At 35.7% G+C, this 18,642-nt stretch overlaps 4 protein-coding genes across 4 annotated transcripts; 1 reads left to right on the forward strand and 3 right to left on the reverse strand.

Annotated features, from left to right (window-relative positions):
• On the reverse strand, window positions 1-5,706 carry LOC125846260 (monothiol glutaredoxin-S17). The gene is made up of 3 exons (XM_049525639.1): window positions 5,420-5,706; window positions 2,890-2,964; window positions 1-1,233 (listed from the first exon to the last, which is right to left on the reverse strand). Exons 1-3 carry the CDS (start codon window positions 5,594-5,596, stop codon window positions 10-12), a joined length of 1,476 nt encoding a protein of 491 aa, XP_049381596.1. The 5' UTR covers window positions 5,597-5,706; the 3' UTR covers window positions 1-9.
• Window positions 5,707-7,404: 1,698 nt separating this feature from the next.
• Window positions 7,405-10,292, forward strand: LOC125847403 (anther-specific protein TA-29-like). Its single transcript, XM_049527027.1, has 2 exons — window positions 7,405-7,477; window positions 9,313-10,292. The coding sequence occupies exons 1-2, from the start codon at window positions 7,405-7,407 to the stop codon at window positions 10,290-10,292; spliced, it is 1,053 nt and encodes a 350-aa protein (XP_049382984.1).
• Window positions 10,293-10,942: 650 nt separating this feature from the next.
• LOC125846268 (stem-specific protein TSJT1) lies at window positions 10,943-12,362 on the reverse strand. The gene is made up of 4 exons (XM_049525647.1): window positions 12,097-12,362; window positions 11,647-11,887; window positions 11,350-11,470; window positions 10,943-11,266 (listed from the first exon to the last, which is right to left on the reverse strand). The coding sequence occupies exons 1-4, from the start codon at window positions 12,300-12,302 to the stop codon at window positions 11,073-11,075; spliced, it is 762 nt and encodes a 253-aa protein (XP_049381604.1). The 5' UTR covers window positions 12,303-12,362; the 3' UTR covers window positions 10,943-11,072.
• Window positions 12,363-13,456: 1,094 nt separating this feature from the next.
• LOC125846255 (uncharacterized) lies at window positions 13,457-18,642 on the reverse strand. The gene is made up of 5 exons (XM_049525632.1): window positions 18,033-18,642; window positions 16,304-17,237; window positions 15,615-16,139; window positions 14,483-14,932; window positions 13,457-13,808 (listed from the first exon to the last, which is right to left on the reverse strand). The coding sequence occupies exons 1-5, from the start codon at window positions 18,518-18,520 to the stop codon at window positions 13,488-13,490; spliced, it is 2,718 nt and encodes a 905-aa protein (XP_049381589.1). The 5' UTR covers window positions 18,521-18,642; the 3' UTR covers window positions 13,457-13,487.

The following is an 18,642-nucleotide window of genomic DNA, read 5'->3' on the forward strand; positions in this document are numbered from 1 at the left end:
GGGATTCTTCTATTCAGATAATGTTGACTTGAGTTCACCCCCGCTATGTAATTCCAGGATGATATCACATCCTCCTACCAGTTCGCCTTTGTAATACAGCTGCGGATAAGTTGGCCAGTTGGAGAAGGTCTTTAATCCCTGCCTCACTTCTTCATCGGATAGAATATCAAAGGATCCAAAATCAACCCCTTCCTCCTTCAAGGCATTAACCACCTTCGAGCTGAAACCACACCTTGGAGAATCTGGTGTACCCTTCATAAAGAGCATTACAGGTGAGGAGTTCAGTAGATTCTTTAAACGGTCTTCAAGACTTACTTTCTGGTGTATCCCCTTCTCAGTTAGAACCTTCCTAAACTCACCGCTCTTTTGCATCTCCAGTACAATGTCTGATCCACCAATAAGTTCACCCTTTATGTACAGCTGTGGATAACTAGACCAGTTGGAATAAACCTTCAGTCCTTGACGGACTTCATCATCAGAAAGAATGTCAAAAGTCTCAAACTCCACTTTCTCCTGTTTAAGAATATCCACCACCTTTCTGCTGAATCCACACCGGGGTTCATCAACTGTTCCTTTCATAAACAGCATAACTGGGCAAGAGTTTATCAGACCTGTAAGACGAGTAGTCAAGGCAGTACTCAAGCCAGATTGTTCAGAGATGCCACCCTTCCCACCCGCAGTTTTATTTGGTTTAGTTTCAAGAGAATCAGAGACCCCAACCCCATGATCCTTGAAAACATCTGTAAGTTCACCACTCTCATGCATAGTTATAACAATATCACAACCACCAAGAAGTTCACCCTTGCAGTACAGTTGAGGATATGTTGGCCAATTGGAAAATTTCTTCAACCCCTCACGGACCTCATTGTCCGTCAGAATATCAAAACTTCCAAATTTAACCTTCTCTTTCTTCAAGATGTCAACGACTTTCTGACTAAAACCACACTTGGGTTCTTCTGGGGTCCCTTTCATGAAAAGCAGAACTGGATGAGAAGAAACCAGCTGCTGAAGTCGCTTTGTTAGCCGATCATCAAGACCAGAACTTGACACTTGAGGGGCACCGTTTTCTCTAGACAATTCCTGAATTGCTTCAAGAACAGAGGGACCTGCAGCCATTCCTAGGCTAGCAGGAGCGGCAGGATCCCCAGGAGTGATTGACCCAGCAATTTTTGCAACCTTGTTAGCCAAACTAGAAGGATCGGCCCCTTCCAATGTATCAACAGCCTTACCTTCCTATAATAAGCAAAGCAATAGCACATTATAGATGGCATAGCAAGCAAAAACGTAGGTTCAAATCAAAGGTAATTGTTCAAATGTCACAAACAATCACAGATGGAAGTGATTACTAATTACCACTTAAGGGATGGAACCTAACAAATTTTCAAATCAAATTCACACAATTAGTGAACACCTTCACTTAATTTTTGAAGAATGTTATCTTGGACTTGTGTGAGGCAAATTTAGGCAATTCTTTCAGGAAAACCCGTCATATTTGTTTGGCTAATACAAATGAATTTAATGTTTCTTGATCTTGCTAACAGATGTTCACCTTTTCAAAATAATTAGCTACAAATATTTCTGTCCCATTTTCAGAGAAGTTAGTGACTCAAAAATTTGAAATGCCACATTGATGATTTATCTACTGCATAAGCCTTACTCTGAGACTTGCACAGAGCCACCTAAAGAAAATGGCAAAAAGACAAACAGTGGAATCTTCAGAAGACAAGTGTAATAGAGAAAAACCATCTAGCAATCAACGTAATTACCCCGTGATGATGTGATGTTCATGAAAATCAGGCTAACAGAAGACAGTAAGATTTGCAAATGCCAAGCACTGGTTTGGCATAGAAGAATTACGGAAATCAAGAAGTGAGAATAAGATTGTTTTAGGACTTCTATATCCGACTGCACTCGTAGAGTTCACTGAAGAGTTACCAATTTAAGGATGCTTTCAGTAGAAAGTACGTGAAGTTTAACGAGAAAGATAGCCGGTGTTGACAATTTGTAAAGCTTATACAGTAAGAGAGGTCGCATATTTCCCAGTGTCCTTCACTTAGTTGCCACCAAATAGTAGCAACATGACGACATCACATGAAGGTCCAGATGGCTCTTATACTCTGCTCATGCACACCTAAAGATGCATATGGTTTTCAAAGATTACGAGCACAAAGAATGACATGTCGTTGGCAGAGCACAGTCAAGCATGGTCTTTATAGAAATAAATGAAGAAATGAGAGACAGAGTTTCATATTCAAGTACTATCTGGAGAACAAAAAGAAACTCTGAAAAATTGTTAAAATTTTATTTTTTTAAGTGATTAGATTATTGAGGATCTTCTGATTATATTTGTTATTCCGAAGACATACATTTTCTATGTAAAAGGCCTCCTTTAAGTAGGTACACTTTTCTTTATAAATAAATTATGGAAATCATTAGGTTAATAATGTAATAAAAAGGTTGAAACACAATCCTCATTTCAATACTTCATTTGTTGGCAAAACACAAATATATTCATTGAGTTCATCGCTTATAAAACTATGGAAGTGAGCAGATAACTAGCAGTAATATCATAATGATTCTCAATGCCATGTCCAGTAGCTATACAAAACCAAACATCACAAGTGGTGAGTCCTGAACTAAGCCGGGGGGTAGCAGAAGTTCTTTAGGATAACTGGTGCATGAGCTGAAGATTACTTCTGCTACTGACCCTCCAAAACAGTAAGGTCACAGAATGGCTTCTAGGGAGTCAGAAGCAAGCTGAGCAAAATGCAGGTAGAAGTTGCACAAGAAGAGGGTGAGACATTCATTCCCCATCTATTCAGAAGCAAATAAAGGTTTACAAACAGAAACAGTACATGGACAACGAAAGCAAATTCCCATGTGAGATACCTTGAAGAAGACAAAGTAAGGAACAGCAGAAACAGAGTGCAGCTCAGATATCTCAGGCTGTTCTTCAGCTTCAACCTGAAATACAAAGACAGAAGCAAAAGAACACTGTCAGAAATGAGCTGAAACATCAGAATGAGTAATGAGCAAATTCCAGTAGCACCGGGACATAATTCATTAAGGAATCAGTTTACAATGGCATCAACTACTATAGAAGAAAAGTTCATTCCCAATTCACTATGCTAGAACAAACAACTATTCGAGTGTCCTGTGTTCTCCACTTCTCTGCTTGCAGGAAGTAAAATTTGAAGATTCTATCCAAGCAGTAAAATTTGAAGAACCAAATCAATGTAAGACTGCAGAAAATCAAGAGAGAAATAATATAGCTAAGCAACCAGCCAACCACAAGAACATATCTATCCGTATGCACCCATTCAGGGAGACAAGTTCTTAGTTAATAGCTTTTTCCTTATCTTTTCTGTGTCTATTTGAGTTATCGCGGGTGTTCATTTTCTCAACTTGCTTAAAAATTTGAACTTACCAAATTGAGGTAAGACTGAAGCAAATCAATAGAGCAATACCTATCCCCACCCTCCCAAAAAAAACTCGTATTACAAAGTCTTCAATTTATATAACATAGCTGGGTAACCGCAAGAACTCATATTTCTGTGTGCATCCATTCAGGGAGATAAATTCATAGTTATTCCCTCTGTCCCAATTTATGTGACACGCTTTCCATTTCAGTTTGTCCAAAAAGAATGTCACCTTTCTATAATCAAGAACAATCAATAAAATTCCCTCTTTTACCCTTAACGAATTGATTTATAGCCACGCAAAAGACTAAGGTTTGTTTTAGACCACAAATTTTAAGAGTCTTCCTTTCTTATTTTAAACTTTGTGCAAGTCAAATGGTACCACATAAATTGGAGCAGAGGGAGTACTTGTTTTTCCCTACCTTTGTGTGTTTATTTGAGTAAATAATGTATGTTCATTTCCTCAAACTGCTTTTATTTCTTCAGCATCTTCTGGAGAATGTGACAATGAGCTAAGAGGTAATAATAGCTGCCTAATAGAGCAAAGCTTCGGAGGCGGAGCTAGGTGGGGGGTTCGTGGGTCCGGACGAACTCACTTACTTTTTTGTATACCCCGTATTTGTATTAGAAAATTAAATAAATATATATGTATATTAACTTGTGAAACCTAACAAAATTGATTGACAACTCAATGGTAAGGAAGGGGTGGTGGAAATGCCTTTCACACTAGTGTTATGGGTTCAAACTCTACCATCAATCTTCTGTCCTGAAATTTAGAAACCCCAAACACCTAATTCTGGCTCCGCCTCTGCAAAGCTTATCTCTATTAGTACCAAGTTTGACCCAAAAACTTTTACCAGTAGCACCCTAAAATTTCACCAAAGTTAAGACTATTGTATAGAAGATTGGGTGTCATAAGTAGATAATCATATTTTTGTATAGATTATATACATCTTGGCATACTTTTTGTACATGAGAGCTTTCCCGAATTAATAAAATTATATATCTTATCAAAACAATTGCTTACTACAAACCAAGACTTACTGCGCAAAAGGAAAAATCTCATTCTCACTACAAGAATGAGCTACATTTACTACAAAATCATAAACCCTTCAAAGCATATCTTCCCAAAACAAACCTTTAAAAAAAACACTCCAAACAGAAACAATATGTCAATCAAAATATCTTTCAATAGCACATCACAAAGCTTCATAGTTCGGCCAAAATCTTATGAACTGTCCTTTTTACTAATGAATGTGGGACCCGGTACCGGCTTGCACGCAATTGACTAATCTACCAATGGTAAACCTGCTCACCAAGGCTAAACACCATGGAGTTACAACCCAGATTCAAACCAATAATCTCCAAGTTGTCACTCCTATGCCTAAACCACTGGACCGTATTAATATATATATATATACTTTCTGAGTTTTCTTACATATGAAAACTGAAGAGTTTACGCTGTATGTAGTTGGAAATTTTTCACATTATGAGACCCAAATATGTAGAATCTACAGTTCACTAAAGAATGAACAACAAAACCCTAAACCCTCAAAGCACAGCAATAAAAAACAAACCCAGAGAACCCCCTCCAAACAAAAAGAGCATATCAAACAGAAAATAGCAATCCAGCAATTCATTCAAAATTCCACAAGCCACATCAAAAACCATTCAATAAAAATACCAGAACTCAACCAATAAATTAAAAAGATATAAACTTGGTCCATCTCCTATAAAGTTTCACATCAAAAGTGTACAAAAACTCTTAACCTTTCACACCATAGTTAAAAAAAGAAAAATTCCAAACAACCCCCAACAAGAACATATCAAACAGAAAATCTATCAATAACCCATCAATATATTTCATTAATTTTGTTAATTCAAAACAGCGGCAGTCTTATATCCGAAACTAATACCAGAAATCGATCAATAAATTAAAAAAGATACAATCTTTTTGGGCTTCTCTTTCATATATGCACAAATTGAGAAGATTTGCTTACTCTTAGAAAATGGGCATGTGGGAAATCAGTAGAAAGATGAGAAAAGACTTGGTCCATGTGCTTAGAAGCTTCACACCATGATGCCCAAAAGTGCAAAATCGCCGGTGATCCATCGGCGACAATCTTATCAAGCTCCGTCTTTGATTGAACTTCCTTCACTGATCCTCCTCCGCCCATTCTCGATTCTTTCAGATTCTCTATTTCTCTATGAGAAGTGAAGTAAATACCCTCAAAGAACAATACATCCAAGAAGACGAAATTTCTCCTCTTTTCTGCTGTTTTATAAAAGCCTAGTTCTTTTTCCCTTTTCTTTCATATTTTTTTTTTAAAAAAAAAACATAAAGTGCATAATATAACCTAATTTTCAACTTTTAAGATATTACACTTTTGATTATAGAATTTGAGATCGCAATTTTAAAACATTGATTTGTCTCTTTAAATCAGTCTCAATTCTAAATCATCATTTTAAATCTTAAATTCTTTGAATTTTAAATTGTGATTTTAGTCTCTTTTTTAAAATGTAAAACTTCACTCATAAGTTTATGTTTTGAATAAGTAAAAACTCATCACTTCAAATTTTGTAAAACATATTAATATTCAATGCAAAGAGATTGTTCGTACTTCGTACCAATGTAAAGAATTATATTAACGAATAGTTAGTTACTACTCCCTTCATTCCATATTAGTTGATCGCTTTTCATTTTGTACGGTACTTAAGAAATCATAAATAAGAAGATGATTTTATAATTCACTCCTTAAAAACTTTTTGAAAATTTTACAAATAAATGTGAATACTTTTAACAAAGAATTAATTGCAAGGGCAATATAGAAAAAAATTAGTCCATATTTTTTTTATTTAGTAAGGTGGATAACCAATATGAGACAACTATTTTTAGTACAATGATTAACTAATATGGAACGGAAGAAGTATTATTGTTGGCTAGTTGATATTTGTAAAAATATGTGTATATATTAGTTTGTAATAATATGTAATTGTAAGTATTTATTTATAAAAACAAAAAAAAAAGGAAATATGTGAGTTATTAATATGGCGTGTTAAAATATATCAATTCTTTAATGAGAAAATGACCAAATAACCCCCAATCTATTACCGAATTCTCAACTACACACTTATACTTCACGTGAATTCTATTAACCCCCTGAACATTTTAAAAATAAAATATATACCCCTTAAAAACTCATACCCAAATTTGTATCATGGAGTGGTCGGGGCACACGCCTGCCACATAATATTACCCTTTTTATAAATCAAAATAAATTAATTCATTTTTTTATTCCGTCGTCATAGAAGCAGCCATCTGCCAGAGCTTTTTCGTCAGAGTTGCACCACTTTGCCTCAAATTCTTTCAATATAGGGTTTTTTTCCACCGGCCTGCTCAATTTTCTTCTATATTCCTCTCAATTCCATCTTCAAAAATCTCTTTCTTTCAATAATCACTTAATTAATCGTCAAATTCTTCATTTTTACACGATCTATTTTTCCTCTCTCATATTGATGAAATTTTCACTGAAAATCAATAATAATTGAATGCCCAAAAGTTTTATTTTTTTAATTTAGTTTGTTTGGGTAGGAATCTTGAAATATACAGATATTATTTGTTTTTTGTACAATTAAAAGTTCATTGTAGATTTGGTAGTCAGAGTCTTTTCAAATGTGAAAAAAGTGAACATCTGACTTTTTAAATTTTGTGCTTGAGGTTGAATCTGCATCTCCAACTTTGAATATCTTGAAGCTATGGAGAAAAATAGAGAAAGTGGTGATGGTGGTTCACATGGTGGTTCCCAGCGGAACTGACGGTTGATGGATATGTATTCACATGGTGGAGTAACAAAGGTTATTTCTTATGGATTTTTAGTGGAGCTCCTATGAGGAGTGTGAATTCGAAGGTGAGAGGCTTAGTGATAGAAGGTCGATGAGGCGGGCTCCTGGAGGTGGAGGAGCAAAGCTCGTATGATGGATCAAAATGCCGTTGTCACCGGTATTGTTGCTCGCCGCCGCCGGTGTTGTTTCTCTGCCAAAGAAAGAAGAGAAAGAGCGTAAAAAGTACAAAATAAAATAAAAGGAAACATAAATTATTATTTTTTTTAAAGAAAACAAAAAGCTACTCTAAAATAAAAGAAATATTACTAAAGTTTTAATTAGTTTTTTTTTGTCATTAACATTCACTCTCTCAATAAGATTGAACTATACACTCTTTGCCACCTCAGCATTAGGGAGCAAATAATTCCACTTTAAATTAGTATAAGGGGGTAATAGGATTCTTGAGAAATATAAGTGTAGTTGAGAATTTGATAATAGGTTATGGGTTCATTTGACCATTTTCTCATACTTTAATTATAAGCTATAATTTTATTCATTTGATAAAATTGTCTAAGAATTGAGCAAGTTTTGATAATTTTACAAATTATGAGACTTTTATATTTACAAAGAAAAATATATAATTCAAAAAATTAAATATCTAACAAAATTTCAACTTTAGATTAACATAATTTTAAATTCCTTTTTCATATCATAATTTTAAATTATTAATTTAATATAATAATTTGAAATCACGTCCAAATGGGCCTTTCAAAAAGGGAATGGTAGATTTCAAAAAAGTAAAATAAACAACTTATTTGAGTAGCTTACTGAATAATGAAAAAGGTGTTTTAAGTTTGTCATTGAAAAAAATAAAAATCAATTAATATGATTAATTTTAAAAAATTCTAAGATCCAATTAATCGAACGGCGTTACAATTTTAATGCTATAAATAAAAATATAAAATACTGGATATTTCACTTATAATAATTAAGGACGTTCATCTAGAGTAATGAAATAAATAATCATCTTGTGAACTCAACTAGTTAGCTTCTCCATTTAGTAAAAACCGGAGGAGTACTTGTCTAATTGTGACCTGGATTAGTTAGTTCAACATTTTTTTTAATCATATGATATTCATAATTCACTTATTTAATTAATTCAAATTTATGTTCAGCGTTATCAATTTAAGAAAACTCCCTACTAAAAGTTTCTTCAATCCATTTCATTTTATACAACTTGACTAATCTAACTGATTTTTTCAGTCCCTCAAGACATATTATGTCAATTGTCAAATATATATGAACTTCATGTTTAAAAACTTGTTAGTGTAAATCATATGTATTGATGTTTGTAGCTTCAGTTCTTTTCAAATGATTAGATTCTCTAGAATTTTTTTAGTATTTTATTTAGCATTTAGGCTAAGAAATCATTGGGTACTAAAATTATGAGACTAGTTATTTCTTATAGAAAGTAGAATAACATAATTTTATAGAACATTTCGATTTATGAGATATTTTTGTCTATTCCATCTCAATAACCAAATGTCCTAAGTACTTCAGATATAGTGAACTTCAACCAGACTATGCGTAATTTTTTTGTTTAACCATTCGATATAAGCCCAGAGCTCTGTGAACATTCCACACATTGACACGAGACTTGAAAATCTGTTATTTGGTGCAATATGTGTAGGTTCAATTATTAATATTGTTTTTCCCTTTCCATTTCTTGATCTCCATAGTAATAGATTCCATTCTCTTTTTTCTTTTTTTTTATAACAAAGTTCCAGATAATGTAATTCCCATAAACTGTAATTGAGGTGAGACAAAATTTTGTTTTTTGTTTTCCTCACACCAAGTTCATGTTTCCAACAAATTAATACATGCAACCTCAAATGTTGCCTTTATTCTGGAAATGCTCCAATTGTGTTAGGAACTTGTTGCCTATATATATACCCTTGTGTTGTAATAGTATAGCATCATCAATAATCAAATCAAAGTTTTTTCTTAAATAAACTTATAGCTAAAATGGCAGCTCCAACATGTTTTCTCATTTCTTTTATGGTTTTGCTAGGCTTAGCAATATGCTCTGCCCAGCCTATTGATGTTCACACAATTGAGTCTAAGGAAGTTGATCATCATCACAACCACAAAGCTCACACTTTGAGTAATATCGATGTCCAAGGCTTTGGAGGAGGAGGCAGTGATGGCGGATCAGGCATTGTTCGTGGTGGATTTGGCATTGGTGGTGGATTTGGTGTTGGTGTTGGCGTTGGTGGTGGTGGGGGTGGATTTGGCATTGGCATTGGTGGAGGTGTCCCTGGCTACAATGACCCTGGTTATGGTTCACCTATCTATATACCTGGCTTTGATTTCCCAGTCTATTCCCCTGATTGTGGTTTTGTGTGTCTTGCTAATAATCCTAGTGGAGAAATCACTGAATTCAAAATCTCAGGATTATCACACTTCACCAAACCATACAGATGCAGGCCAGGGCCAAACATGCGCGGAGACAAAGATTTTAACCATGAACTTCTTCTAAACTTTGTTTCTACAATGCAGGACAAACACGAGAACAAACATGAACGTCTACGCTATGGAGGACACGGTGGAGATGTAGGCCTCCGAGTAGGAGGAGCTAGACGTTTAGGATTTGGTCATGGTACTGATACCTCTGATCAGTATGTTAATGAGGACCCTGGTTGGAGTATTGAGGGCTGTGGTTATGTATGTCCAGGCAACAGTCCTAGTGGAGGAATCACTGAATTCCATATCTCAGGATTATCACATTTCAGTGAACCTTACAGATGTAGCCCAGATATGTGTGACACAGAAGAATGTGGTGAATTTCTTCTACGCTTTGTTTCTCCAATGCATAACAAACACGAGAACAAACATGGTCATCAGTCAGAGAAGCAAGACAAACATGAGAACCAACATGGTCATCAGTCAGACCAGCAAGACAAACATGAGAACCAACATAGTCATCAGTCAGAGCAGCAAGAGGAAGCAATCACAAACGATATCCCCGACCCACCCACACCCCAATCCTGAATCAAAGAAAAAGAAACTTTATATGTAATAATGTTATGTACCTTCAGCCAAAAAACAGTATACACTGTCTAAGAAGCTAACTATTTACAAGGAACTTAATAAAACTTGTTTTAGTTGAATTGATTTGATCACACTAAAGGAATCTCTATGTCGATTGAGAAATGAATAAGCAAGCAAAATAATTTTCCTGTATCCAAAGGAATCCACCAAATCATGTTATTGTTGTGCGAAAGAGATCTAAAAATGGCTTCTGTTCATCAAGCTCGGGTTTTCTACCAATCCCCAGGTAAGATAGGCTAATATTGGCCATGGTGGGTTCTTATACTGAAAAAAGAGAACATCCTTGTTATAGTTGCTTAATGCAACCTCCAAAACCCAAAACAAATGTAAGACAACATTTTGTTATTTTCTCCTCCACATAGACTTCATGTCGCAATCCACTGTACTCATTGGCTCCAGCCAACTAGACCTATGAGCCTTAGTAATATTATGTGATTCTCATCATGTTTTACTTCACTGATTCTATCAACAATAACAGAAGGAGAAACCTAAGCACATTGTTTGTTTCGAAAATCATGAATGGAGCCATAAGCTTATTAGGTAACTGAACACATATGTTTAGTGGGAAACAGTCGATTGATGATGGAAAAATTATTGCAGCAACATATGATTTCAGATTATTTCATAAGATGGCCATAAAGTAGCATACCATTTGTGATTTAACATTATTACATTCATGACTCAACTTGGGAAGATCGTCAAAGTTTAAAATCTTCTGTCTCATTCAACCGTAGTAGCACCAGCCCAATTCGCAGCACTTCCCCTGCGCGGAATGCTGTGGAGTTTGGTATACAAGTCCACCTGGAAAATCACAGCATTGACATTTCCTTCATCATCTTCGCGTGCAATTCCTTTTACTTTGTGCATTGGATGATCAAAGCTTATTAGCCCTGTGTCACTTATGAAGATACACCCTGTACAATCAGCTTTAACACATTAAGTTCCACTTGATATCCAAAAACATCGAATTAAACTTAAGAGGATTTGATTAAGAAACCTGGAGGAAATGGGGTATACAATTTCCCACAAGAAGCTTGAATGAACTCTGAATCATCAGAACATACTAATGATCCATCTGTAGCAGTTCCCCAGTGTAATGACACACTTCCATCGCGATCCTATACATTGTTTAGAGATACATCAAGTTTATTCTGACAAAGGAGTTATGTTATATATATATACTGATCATAACATAAAGATTCTTTTCCACTATCAATATAGTTTAATGTGTAATAGTACGTTAGTATCATAAAGGTTCTCCTATAATTGTCTTATAAGTAAACCTATTACTCACCCTAGCAAGAAAAAGAGTGGAAGCTTTAGAGTCAAAGAGAATGAAAGCAAATTTGCCTTCAAGTTCTTTGATGACTTGATCAGGAGGGTATGGTGCCCGATCCCTTAAAACTTTGTAAGCCTCAACCATTATCATAGCTTCTGTAGCTTGTCTTGAAAGACCATAATGTTTCCTCAAATCAAAAGTGTTGTCTAAACCACCAGAAAAGATGCAGAAAACATCATCCATCACCACAATAGACCTATATATGTTAAACAAAACAAAACAAGCTCCTTTAGCTAGTCACCTTGTTTATTGATCTAATCTTGAAATATAACAAAAATTCCCCCTTTTAGTATACTCATCATCAATGTACAACAACACAAATCCAAGCACAAACAAAGAAAAAACTGATCTAAGACACTATCATTATAAAAGAAACAAATTAGTTTCACTTATAAACTTTAATACCTTGGATGTGAAGGGTTTTCATTTTCATGGGAAAAAGCCATGAAATTCCCATTGGAAAGGTGGTAAAATGTTGAGTCTGGCTTCCATGATTTGAAACTTTCTGCAATCTCTTCCTTTGTTTTAGCCTCCTTTTTCTGTGTACCTGTCTGAGCAAGGCTCAGCTCTGAAGGTGGCTTCCCAATGGATTGCTCAAACACAGCCAACATGTTTATTCAAATAAAAGCTAGAAACTTTTTTCAAGAACCATAAAATACCCAGCAGCAAGAACAATAATATGTCTATTTATATAAATCACAAATTTCAAAAAAATAAAATATCAAAAATTTCGTATCAAATCAAGCTATTAAACGGACAGAGTAATAAAGACAATACAAGACCTGCAGCTGACATGCTTATCCAAATGACTGTTGTAACCGAAAATAAAGTACTGACGTGGCATCAATAATGATGATAGTACATCTGTCACAGCTCTCCATTGTTCAAATGTTATGAAAATTTTGTTTAAATAAATATAGGAAAGTGCTAAATGGTCAAAAAATTAAAAAATTATAATATTATTTTTTATTTTAAAATAAATTAATATTTTTTTCCATTTTTTATTTAAAAGATATTAAAATTAAAAAAATAAAAATATTTTAAAAAGTAAAATAATATAAATAAAATATTATTCTGGCGAAATTTTTTTTTTCCATAAATATATCTCTTTCTTGGAACATGGTTTTGAAACTCCAGAAAATATAACATAGGAGTAATAGTTTTTAATTAGGAATATATTGGAGAGAAGAAAGAAGCAAAGAAAGTTTTGTCTAAATACTAAAAGCTGAAACAAGCAGTGTATAATGACTTTACGCACTTCGAGAAGCAGGCAAAATTAGACTCTTGTGGATAACTCCTCCAATAGAACTCAATATGATTTGCCTATGCAAATGAACAAGTCTTACATAAGACGCTATACATAATAATGCTTTGGGTCTTTTTCAAACTTTCATTTCTGATAATAATTTTGAGCTATTTTTTCCTTGTATGGATGTGGACGTGAGAAGGCATATTTTATGCATTGTTACTTTCTTGTAGTTTATCTAATAGGGAAGATAATGCAATTAACGATTGAGACATTACTTTAAAAAAAAAAAAAACTAATAAATCTGAGGGACACAGCAGAACCCACAAAACCATTAGTAGAAAACAATGGTCTTGGGTTGCGATCCTTTTCGGACCCACACACTAGGGATGATATTTTGTGTATCAGGCTGTCCCTTTTTTCTTTAATGTCATGTGTTGATTGAAACAACTTGTGCAGTCCAGAAAAAAATGGAGCAAATAAACTCATGAGGATGATGAACTCTAGGAAAATTTGTGTATATTACTTTTTTACTTTGGTTCAACTGTTTTCATTTAATATAAGCAACTGTACAGCCATAGTTCATAGGACTTTCCTGTTCAAACTTAACAACACGAGGATGATCTCTTAGTAATTTAAGTGCAGATTCTTTTACGACTCCAGAGCCCATCCCATGAATAACAAAAATAACAGAATTAGGCGCTCTTGAATCAATGGCTATGTTGAGCTGGTGAGAAGCATCCTCCACTCTCAGGCCACGCAAATCTACTGTGTTTTTAGATGTCTGCAGCACAGGGCCATAAGAATCTTGCTGATTTTTGGTTGCTTCAGAAAGACTTCCAAGGTCCCTGAGACTCCTGATCCGCTGAACCTACATCATTGATCATAAATTAACTCTTTTTCATTCCCTATGTTTTTAAAGAAAGTGAGAGTTAAGCATTAGCAGATCAGATACATGTGAAACGCAACCCAGTCCACACGAAAAATCTCAAGATACTCATATTTACTGAAGCATGCAACTCCATTCATTTATCTAAGCTAGGCCTATAAGTTCCAAGCTCAGCAATGAATTACATAACTGTTACATACACTTAAAAACTAGCCTCACATGCATAAGATTGAAAACAATGCGTGTCACTCTATTTCAATCTGTCTCAATCTTATATAGAAGAAAATAAGTTTTCCAGCATTAGAAGGTAGCTACATTTTCTTCTGGTGTACAAATCTCTATAAGACTAAGACTCTTACTACTGGAGCTGACATACCAACATGACTAACCTAAATCTCTAGCAATTGGGAGTATTCTTCCATTGTACCCTAACTTTCACAACATGTTTTCATGGATTTCAAGAGATTGTAGGTCTTTGGAAACAGCCTTCTTAGGTCTACCTCGTTCCATTTAACACCTTCAATCACCATGTTCTCACTCACATAGGTGCCTATGTTCCCATGTGTGTGTGTGTGTGTCTATTATATGTATGTGTATTTTGCTTCAAGCAAGAGAGAGAGAGGGAGAGAGAAGAAAGAACTCAAGAGTCTGCAAACCTGGGTTTTCAAGTTAGCTGCACTGGAAGAAGCATCAGGGGGAATGGGTCTTATACTGCTCCTGCCCACGCGGACTCTGATTTTTCCATATTGAACAAGGATAGTGTCATCGTTCCCAGGTTCCTCAACCACAGTGGCCAACTTATTTCCAAATGCCTTCACATATACTTGTTCTCCAACCTGTGGTGTGTAAAGGCTCTGGCCTATTTCTCTGACAAGAGAATCTTTACTAGACTGATGAGCTTCAACTATCGATGCAATAGCAGCTTCCGCCTTTTTTACAAGTGTATTAATCTCATCAGCACTTACATTTCCGAGTTGGCTCTCAAACCGCTGTACTATAGTTTGGATCTCATTTTTCACAGTTCTCACTTCCTGTTGGATTTCATGTGTTTCCTTTGCTATGAGGGCAGCTTCACGTCCATCAAGATCTTGTGTTTCATTGTTGATCTTCATTGCGTGAAAAAAGAAAAATGAAAATAGTGAAGATTATAGGAAATCCTAATAACAGTTAACAATATTTCTGAGGTCGTTCGACAGCATCTCCCCAAAAAAAATCTAATGATATTTCAAGTGAGTTAAACCAGAAATATTTACTCTGAAGTTATAAACTATGTCGATTAGAGTTTACTAATATGGTAATACCCCAACAGGCAACAACCAAATAGAATCCGCAATAACACAGATCTAAGAACACATCTAGAAACTGAATCAATGACAGTTCAGAAGTTAAAAAACGAAAACAGTTGAAAAGAATTCTCATAGCTGGGTTCAAGCAAAGAGAATGGATAGAAAAAGAGAGCAATACATGGCAGAAATGCGGAAACTGAATGACAGTATGCAACTTCATCTTGACTCTGCTGTGGATAATGACGACAATTTTCATTCGGAGGATCATCGCGAAAAGATGCACAGCCACAAATTAAGATACGGTGGCCTTTAGGACACAACTTGGATAAAAGATCAAGAAACCTCCTGGAGTTAACTTTTTGAATGGTCATATCACCCACAAGTTTCAACTATATACATTCTACAATAGCAAAGAAATTAGGACCTTCTTTCTCTCATTTGTACCGCGGATATATGAATGGGATAATGAACTAAATCCCCAAGAAAAGTACCAGAAAGATACCTCATTATAAATATTCATAATATCTGAATGAAGAGAAGCAGCTTCTATTGCTTGAGATTCTAGTCTATCTCTTTCTTCAATTAGTGACCGATAAAGTAAACCCTTCTGCTCCTGCTGCTTGTCTGGTCTCAATTTGTTCACCCATAATACTGCTCGCTCAATTATTCTTTCATCAAAGCCCATTGATTTTGCAATATTCAAGGCATTTGATTCACCCATGCTTCCCCAGAGAATCCGATAGGTAGGCTGTAGAGTCTCCAAGGAAAACTCTGTGGCTGCTGTTTCAAACCGATTGTCCTTTTCTTTTAAGCGAGTTAAATCTGCATAGTGGGTAGTTACAACAGCTAAATTAACCCTGTCCTTGAGATATTGCAGTACGCTTTCTGAAAGTGCTACACCTTCTGAAGGATCGGTCCCACTTCCAATTTCATCAATAAGAACTAGAGATTCTCTAGAAGCAACTTCCAGAATCTCACGAAGCCGTGAAATGTGCCCACTAAAGGTTGATAGACTTTGCTCCAGAGACTTCAGCAGGCAAAATATAAAATTTCAATTTATAAGAAAGATGGTGCGAATAAAAAAACAAGAAAATGAGGAAGCACAGGAAACTTCCACTGGGTTAGATTGAAAAAAGATATACATCTGAGACGGATGACGGGGAAAGAAGGGAGTATAACAAAACCAAGTACCTGTTGGTCTCCAATGTCTGCCAGAATAAGATCAAACCATGGAAGCCGTGGTTTATTTTGGGCAGGCAAATACATGCCAGCCTTCAACATCATAGAAGCCAGTCCTAGAGTTTTCATTGAAGCCGTTTTGCCTCCAGTATTAGGGCCCGAGATGACAACCACCTTTGTTCCATGACCAATTTTAATATCAATGGGCACAGGGAAATGTGCATGAGATTTTGTTTCAAAATTCATGACACCATTTCCTTGATCCAAATCAGATGATCTTGGGGACACATCAGTCGACAAGTTTCTCAAGGAGGATTCAAGAAGCAAAGGATGTTGTATCCCTTCTACATTTATAGATAAATGTTCAGATTGGGATATGTTACAATTTCTTGGACTTAAAGCTGGACAGGCAGCACCCATCCACTGAGCATGAGCAGCCCTTGCAAATGCAAGATCGATTTCCAATATTTTATCTAATAAGTGCTTTATTTTCATATTAGATTCTGCTATTTCAGATGTAAGCAAACTCAAAATAGTTTGCTCCTCAACTCTCTCAGAACTAGAAAGTTTAACTTCCATGTTGTTCAGCTCAACTGCCTCTTTAGGTTCCATGAAGTATGTAGATCCACTACTGCTTGTATCTAGGATTACGGAATTAGGAAGCAAAGATCTATGCGAAGATCTCACAGCAACACACAATCTTGAACGGCGCTTGGTCACTAAAGGCCTGTCAAAGCCTCCACCTTGAAAAACTTGAGTTGATAATTGCTTCAACAATGATTCTAGATTATCCATGTTCCTCTTTCTCTCAGATCTTATAATTTCCAAATCTTCACTAGCTCTATCAAGGATTACTGAAAAGCTGCAATCAATACAGAATTCTATTTTTTGCTCCAATTCCACAAGAAAATCACAACTGTGAAGAATTTCCTTCAGAGGAGAGTACCTGTTTGAAGATAACCAGACATTCTAATGAAACTGCTCAATACTATTTAAATGGCACTTCATGAGAATCCATCACTACCACATGAGACATGCTTCTCCATTTTGAGTTAACTGCAATTGGGAGTAGGAAGGCATTCTCAGAGGAACAGCAAATAAAGGGAAAACACACTCAAGGTGAATTCATCTTTAAAGCCTGCATTCTTAATAATCTTCCAAAAAGCACCACAGCATTGTGTAAATTCAAGAAAGGAATGAGAAGAGATATCCATAAGACTGTATTTACCACTTCCTACAAATATCTTGGAAGAGTGCTCACTCCAATATTCATCAGATGAACTATATTTCACCTCTTACTTTTTCATTAAGTTACTTCCCAGATAGACACCCACCAACCTCTTTGATACATTTTTGGATAGAAACTTCAGCTATTCGGCAGTTCTTTTGACCAAAATCCAAAACTATTGTCAATTCTACCACGATTTTGCAATCAGTAGAAAACAAAATGTTACTAACTGTTATCTTAAGGCTTTTGAGCTAAGCAAAAAAAGTTCTTACAGATGAATTTACATGTTAAAGCGGCGACTGTAGCGACAAGTTTTGCTTTCGAATCATATGCCTATGGAATAGCTGAACCCAGATTTTATATTGCAATTGGTTTGAATCTCATGGGATCACCCTATCGTCTAAAATCAGAGGTTCTTTATACCAGAATAATCCAACACCAAGTAACTACAACGTAGAACAGCAAACAAAATAATGCAATGCTTTAAGTAGAGTATTAAATACAGCAATTTACCTTTCAGAAAAATCAATCTCCTCCAACTGTTGGAGCAAAAATCTCGCCGCTGCCAAGGTCCGTTTCACAGAGCAAAGTTCACGAATAGAGAGTATACCGCTTGCAACGGAAGCATCAACAATAGGGGAAATATCTTCAATTCCAGTAAAATCCAACGGCCGAGGAATAGCCACGGCGGCCGAGGTCTGAGAGAGGAGTCTACTGCTCTCATCAGGAGTTCTACCCACCGGAATCCGAGCAGATTGTGCTGCGGCGTATCCCATGGATGTGGAAGTGAAGGAGGAGAGCTGTTGACACACTGCGGGCCATTCTAGAAGCTTCAGGGTTTCGGATTGCAGTGACTCGGCAAGTTTGACTCTGTGAGTTGACTCGGATGAGAAGCGGACGGAAAACCTAGTTGTACGACGGTTACAGAGCGAGCTGTGAGGCGGAGGAAGATGAATGGTTAAAAAATTATTGAATTTGCATTTGCAGTTGAAGAGATTCATTGAAGATAAAGTTTGAATTTTTGTTGAGCTTTGGGTGCGTTATCCAGTTACTCTAAAATGGAGGGAAGGATGGGTTACACGGCAATACAGTAACCTGTCCATTATGTCATCAACATTCTCAA

The sequence above is a fragment of the Solanum stenotomum genome, chromosome 12 (genome assembly GCF_019186545.1).
Source record: "Solanum stenotomum isolate F172 chromosome 12, ASM1918654v1, whole genome shotgun sequence".
Lineage (NCBI taxonomy): Eukaryota > Viridiplantae > Streptophyta > Magnoliopsida > Solanales > Solanaceae > Solanum > Solanum stenotomum.

Bases quoted from the DNA above. Each gene is read 5' to 3' on its own strand.
- LOC125846255 (XM_049525632.1), bottom strand. From the start codon at position 18,520: ATGAATCTCTTCAACTGCAAATGCAAATTCAATAATTTTTTAACCATT. The intron at 16,140-16,303 runs GTACTTGGTTTT...TGCCTGCTGAAG, and splicing joins CAGACATTGGAGACCAACAG to TCTCTGGAGCAAAGTCTATC. The intron at 14,933-15,614 runs GTATCTTTCTGG...CACGCAATGAAG, and splicing joins TTATGAATATTTATAATGAG to ATCAACAATGAAACACAAGA.
- LOC125847403 (XM_049527027.1), top strand. From the start codon at position 7,405: ATGCCGTTGTCACCGGTATTGTTGCTCGCCGCCGCCGGTGTTGTTTCT. The intron at 7,478-9,312 runs GTAAAAAGTACA...TGGTTTTGCTAG, and splicing joins AAAGAAAGAAGAGAAAGAGC to GCTTAGCAATATGCTCTGCC.
- LOC125846268 (XM_049525647.1), bottom strand. From the start codon at position 12,302: ATGTTGGCTGTGTTTGAGCAATCCATTGGGAAGCCACCTTCAGAGCTG. The intron at 11,888-12,096 runs GTATTAAAGTTT...TAACATATATAG, and splicing joins GAAAACCCTTCACATCCAAG to GTCTATTGTGGTGATGGATG. The intron at 11,267-11,349 runs GTTTCTTAATCA...CTGATTGTACAG, and splicing joins GTATACCCCATTTCCTCCAG to GGTGTATCTTCATAAGTGAC.
- LOC125846260 (XM_049525639.1), bottom strand. From the start codon at position 5,596: ATGGGCGGAGGAGGATCAGTGAAGGAAGTTCAATCAAAGACGGAGCTT. The intron at 2,965-5,419 runs GTAAGCAAATCT...TTTGTATTTCAG, and splicing joins CACATGCCCATTTTCTAAGA to GTTGAAGCTGAAGAACAGCC. The intron at 1,234-2,889 runs GTATCTCACATG...TGCTTATTATAG, and splicing joins CTTACTTTGTCTTCTTCAAG to GAAGGTAAGGCTGTTGATAC.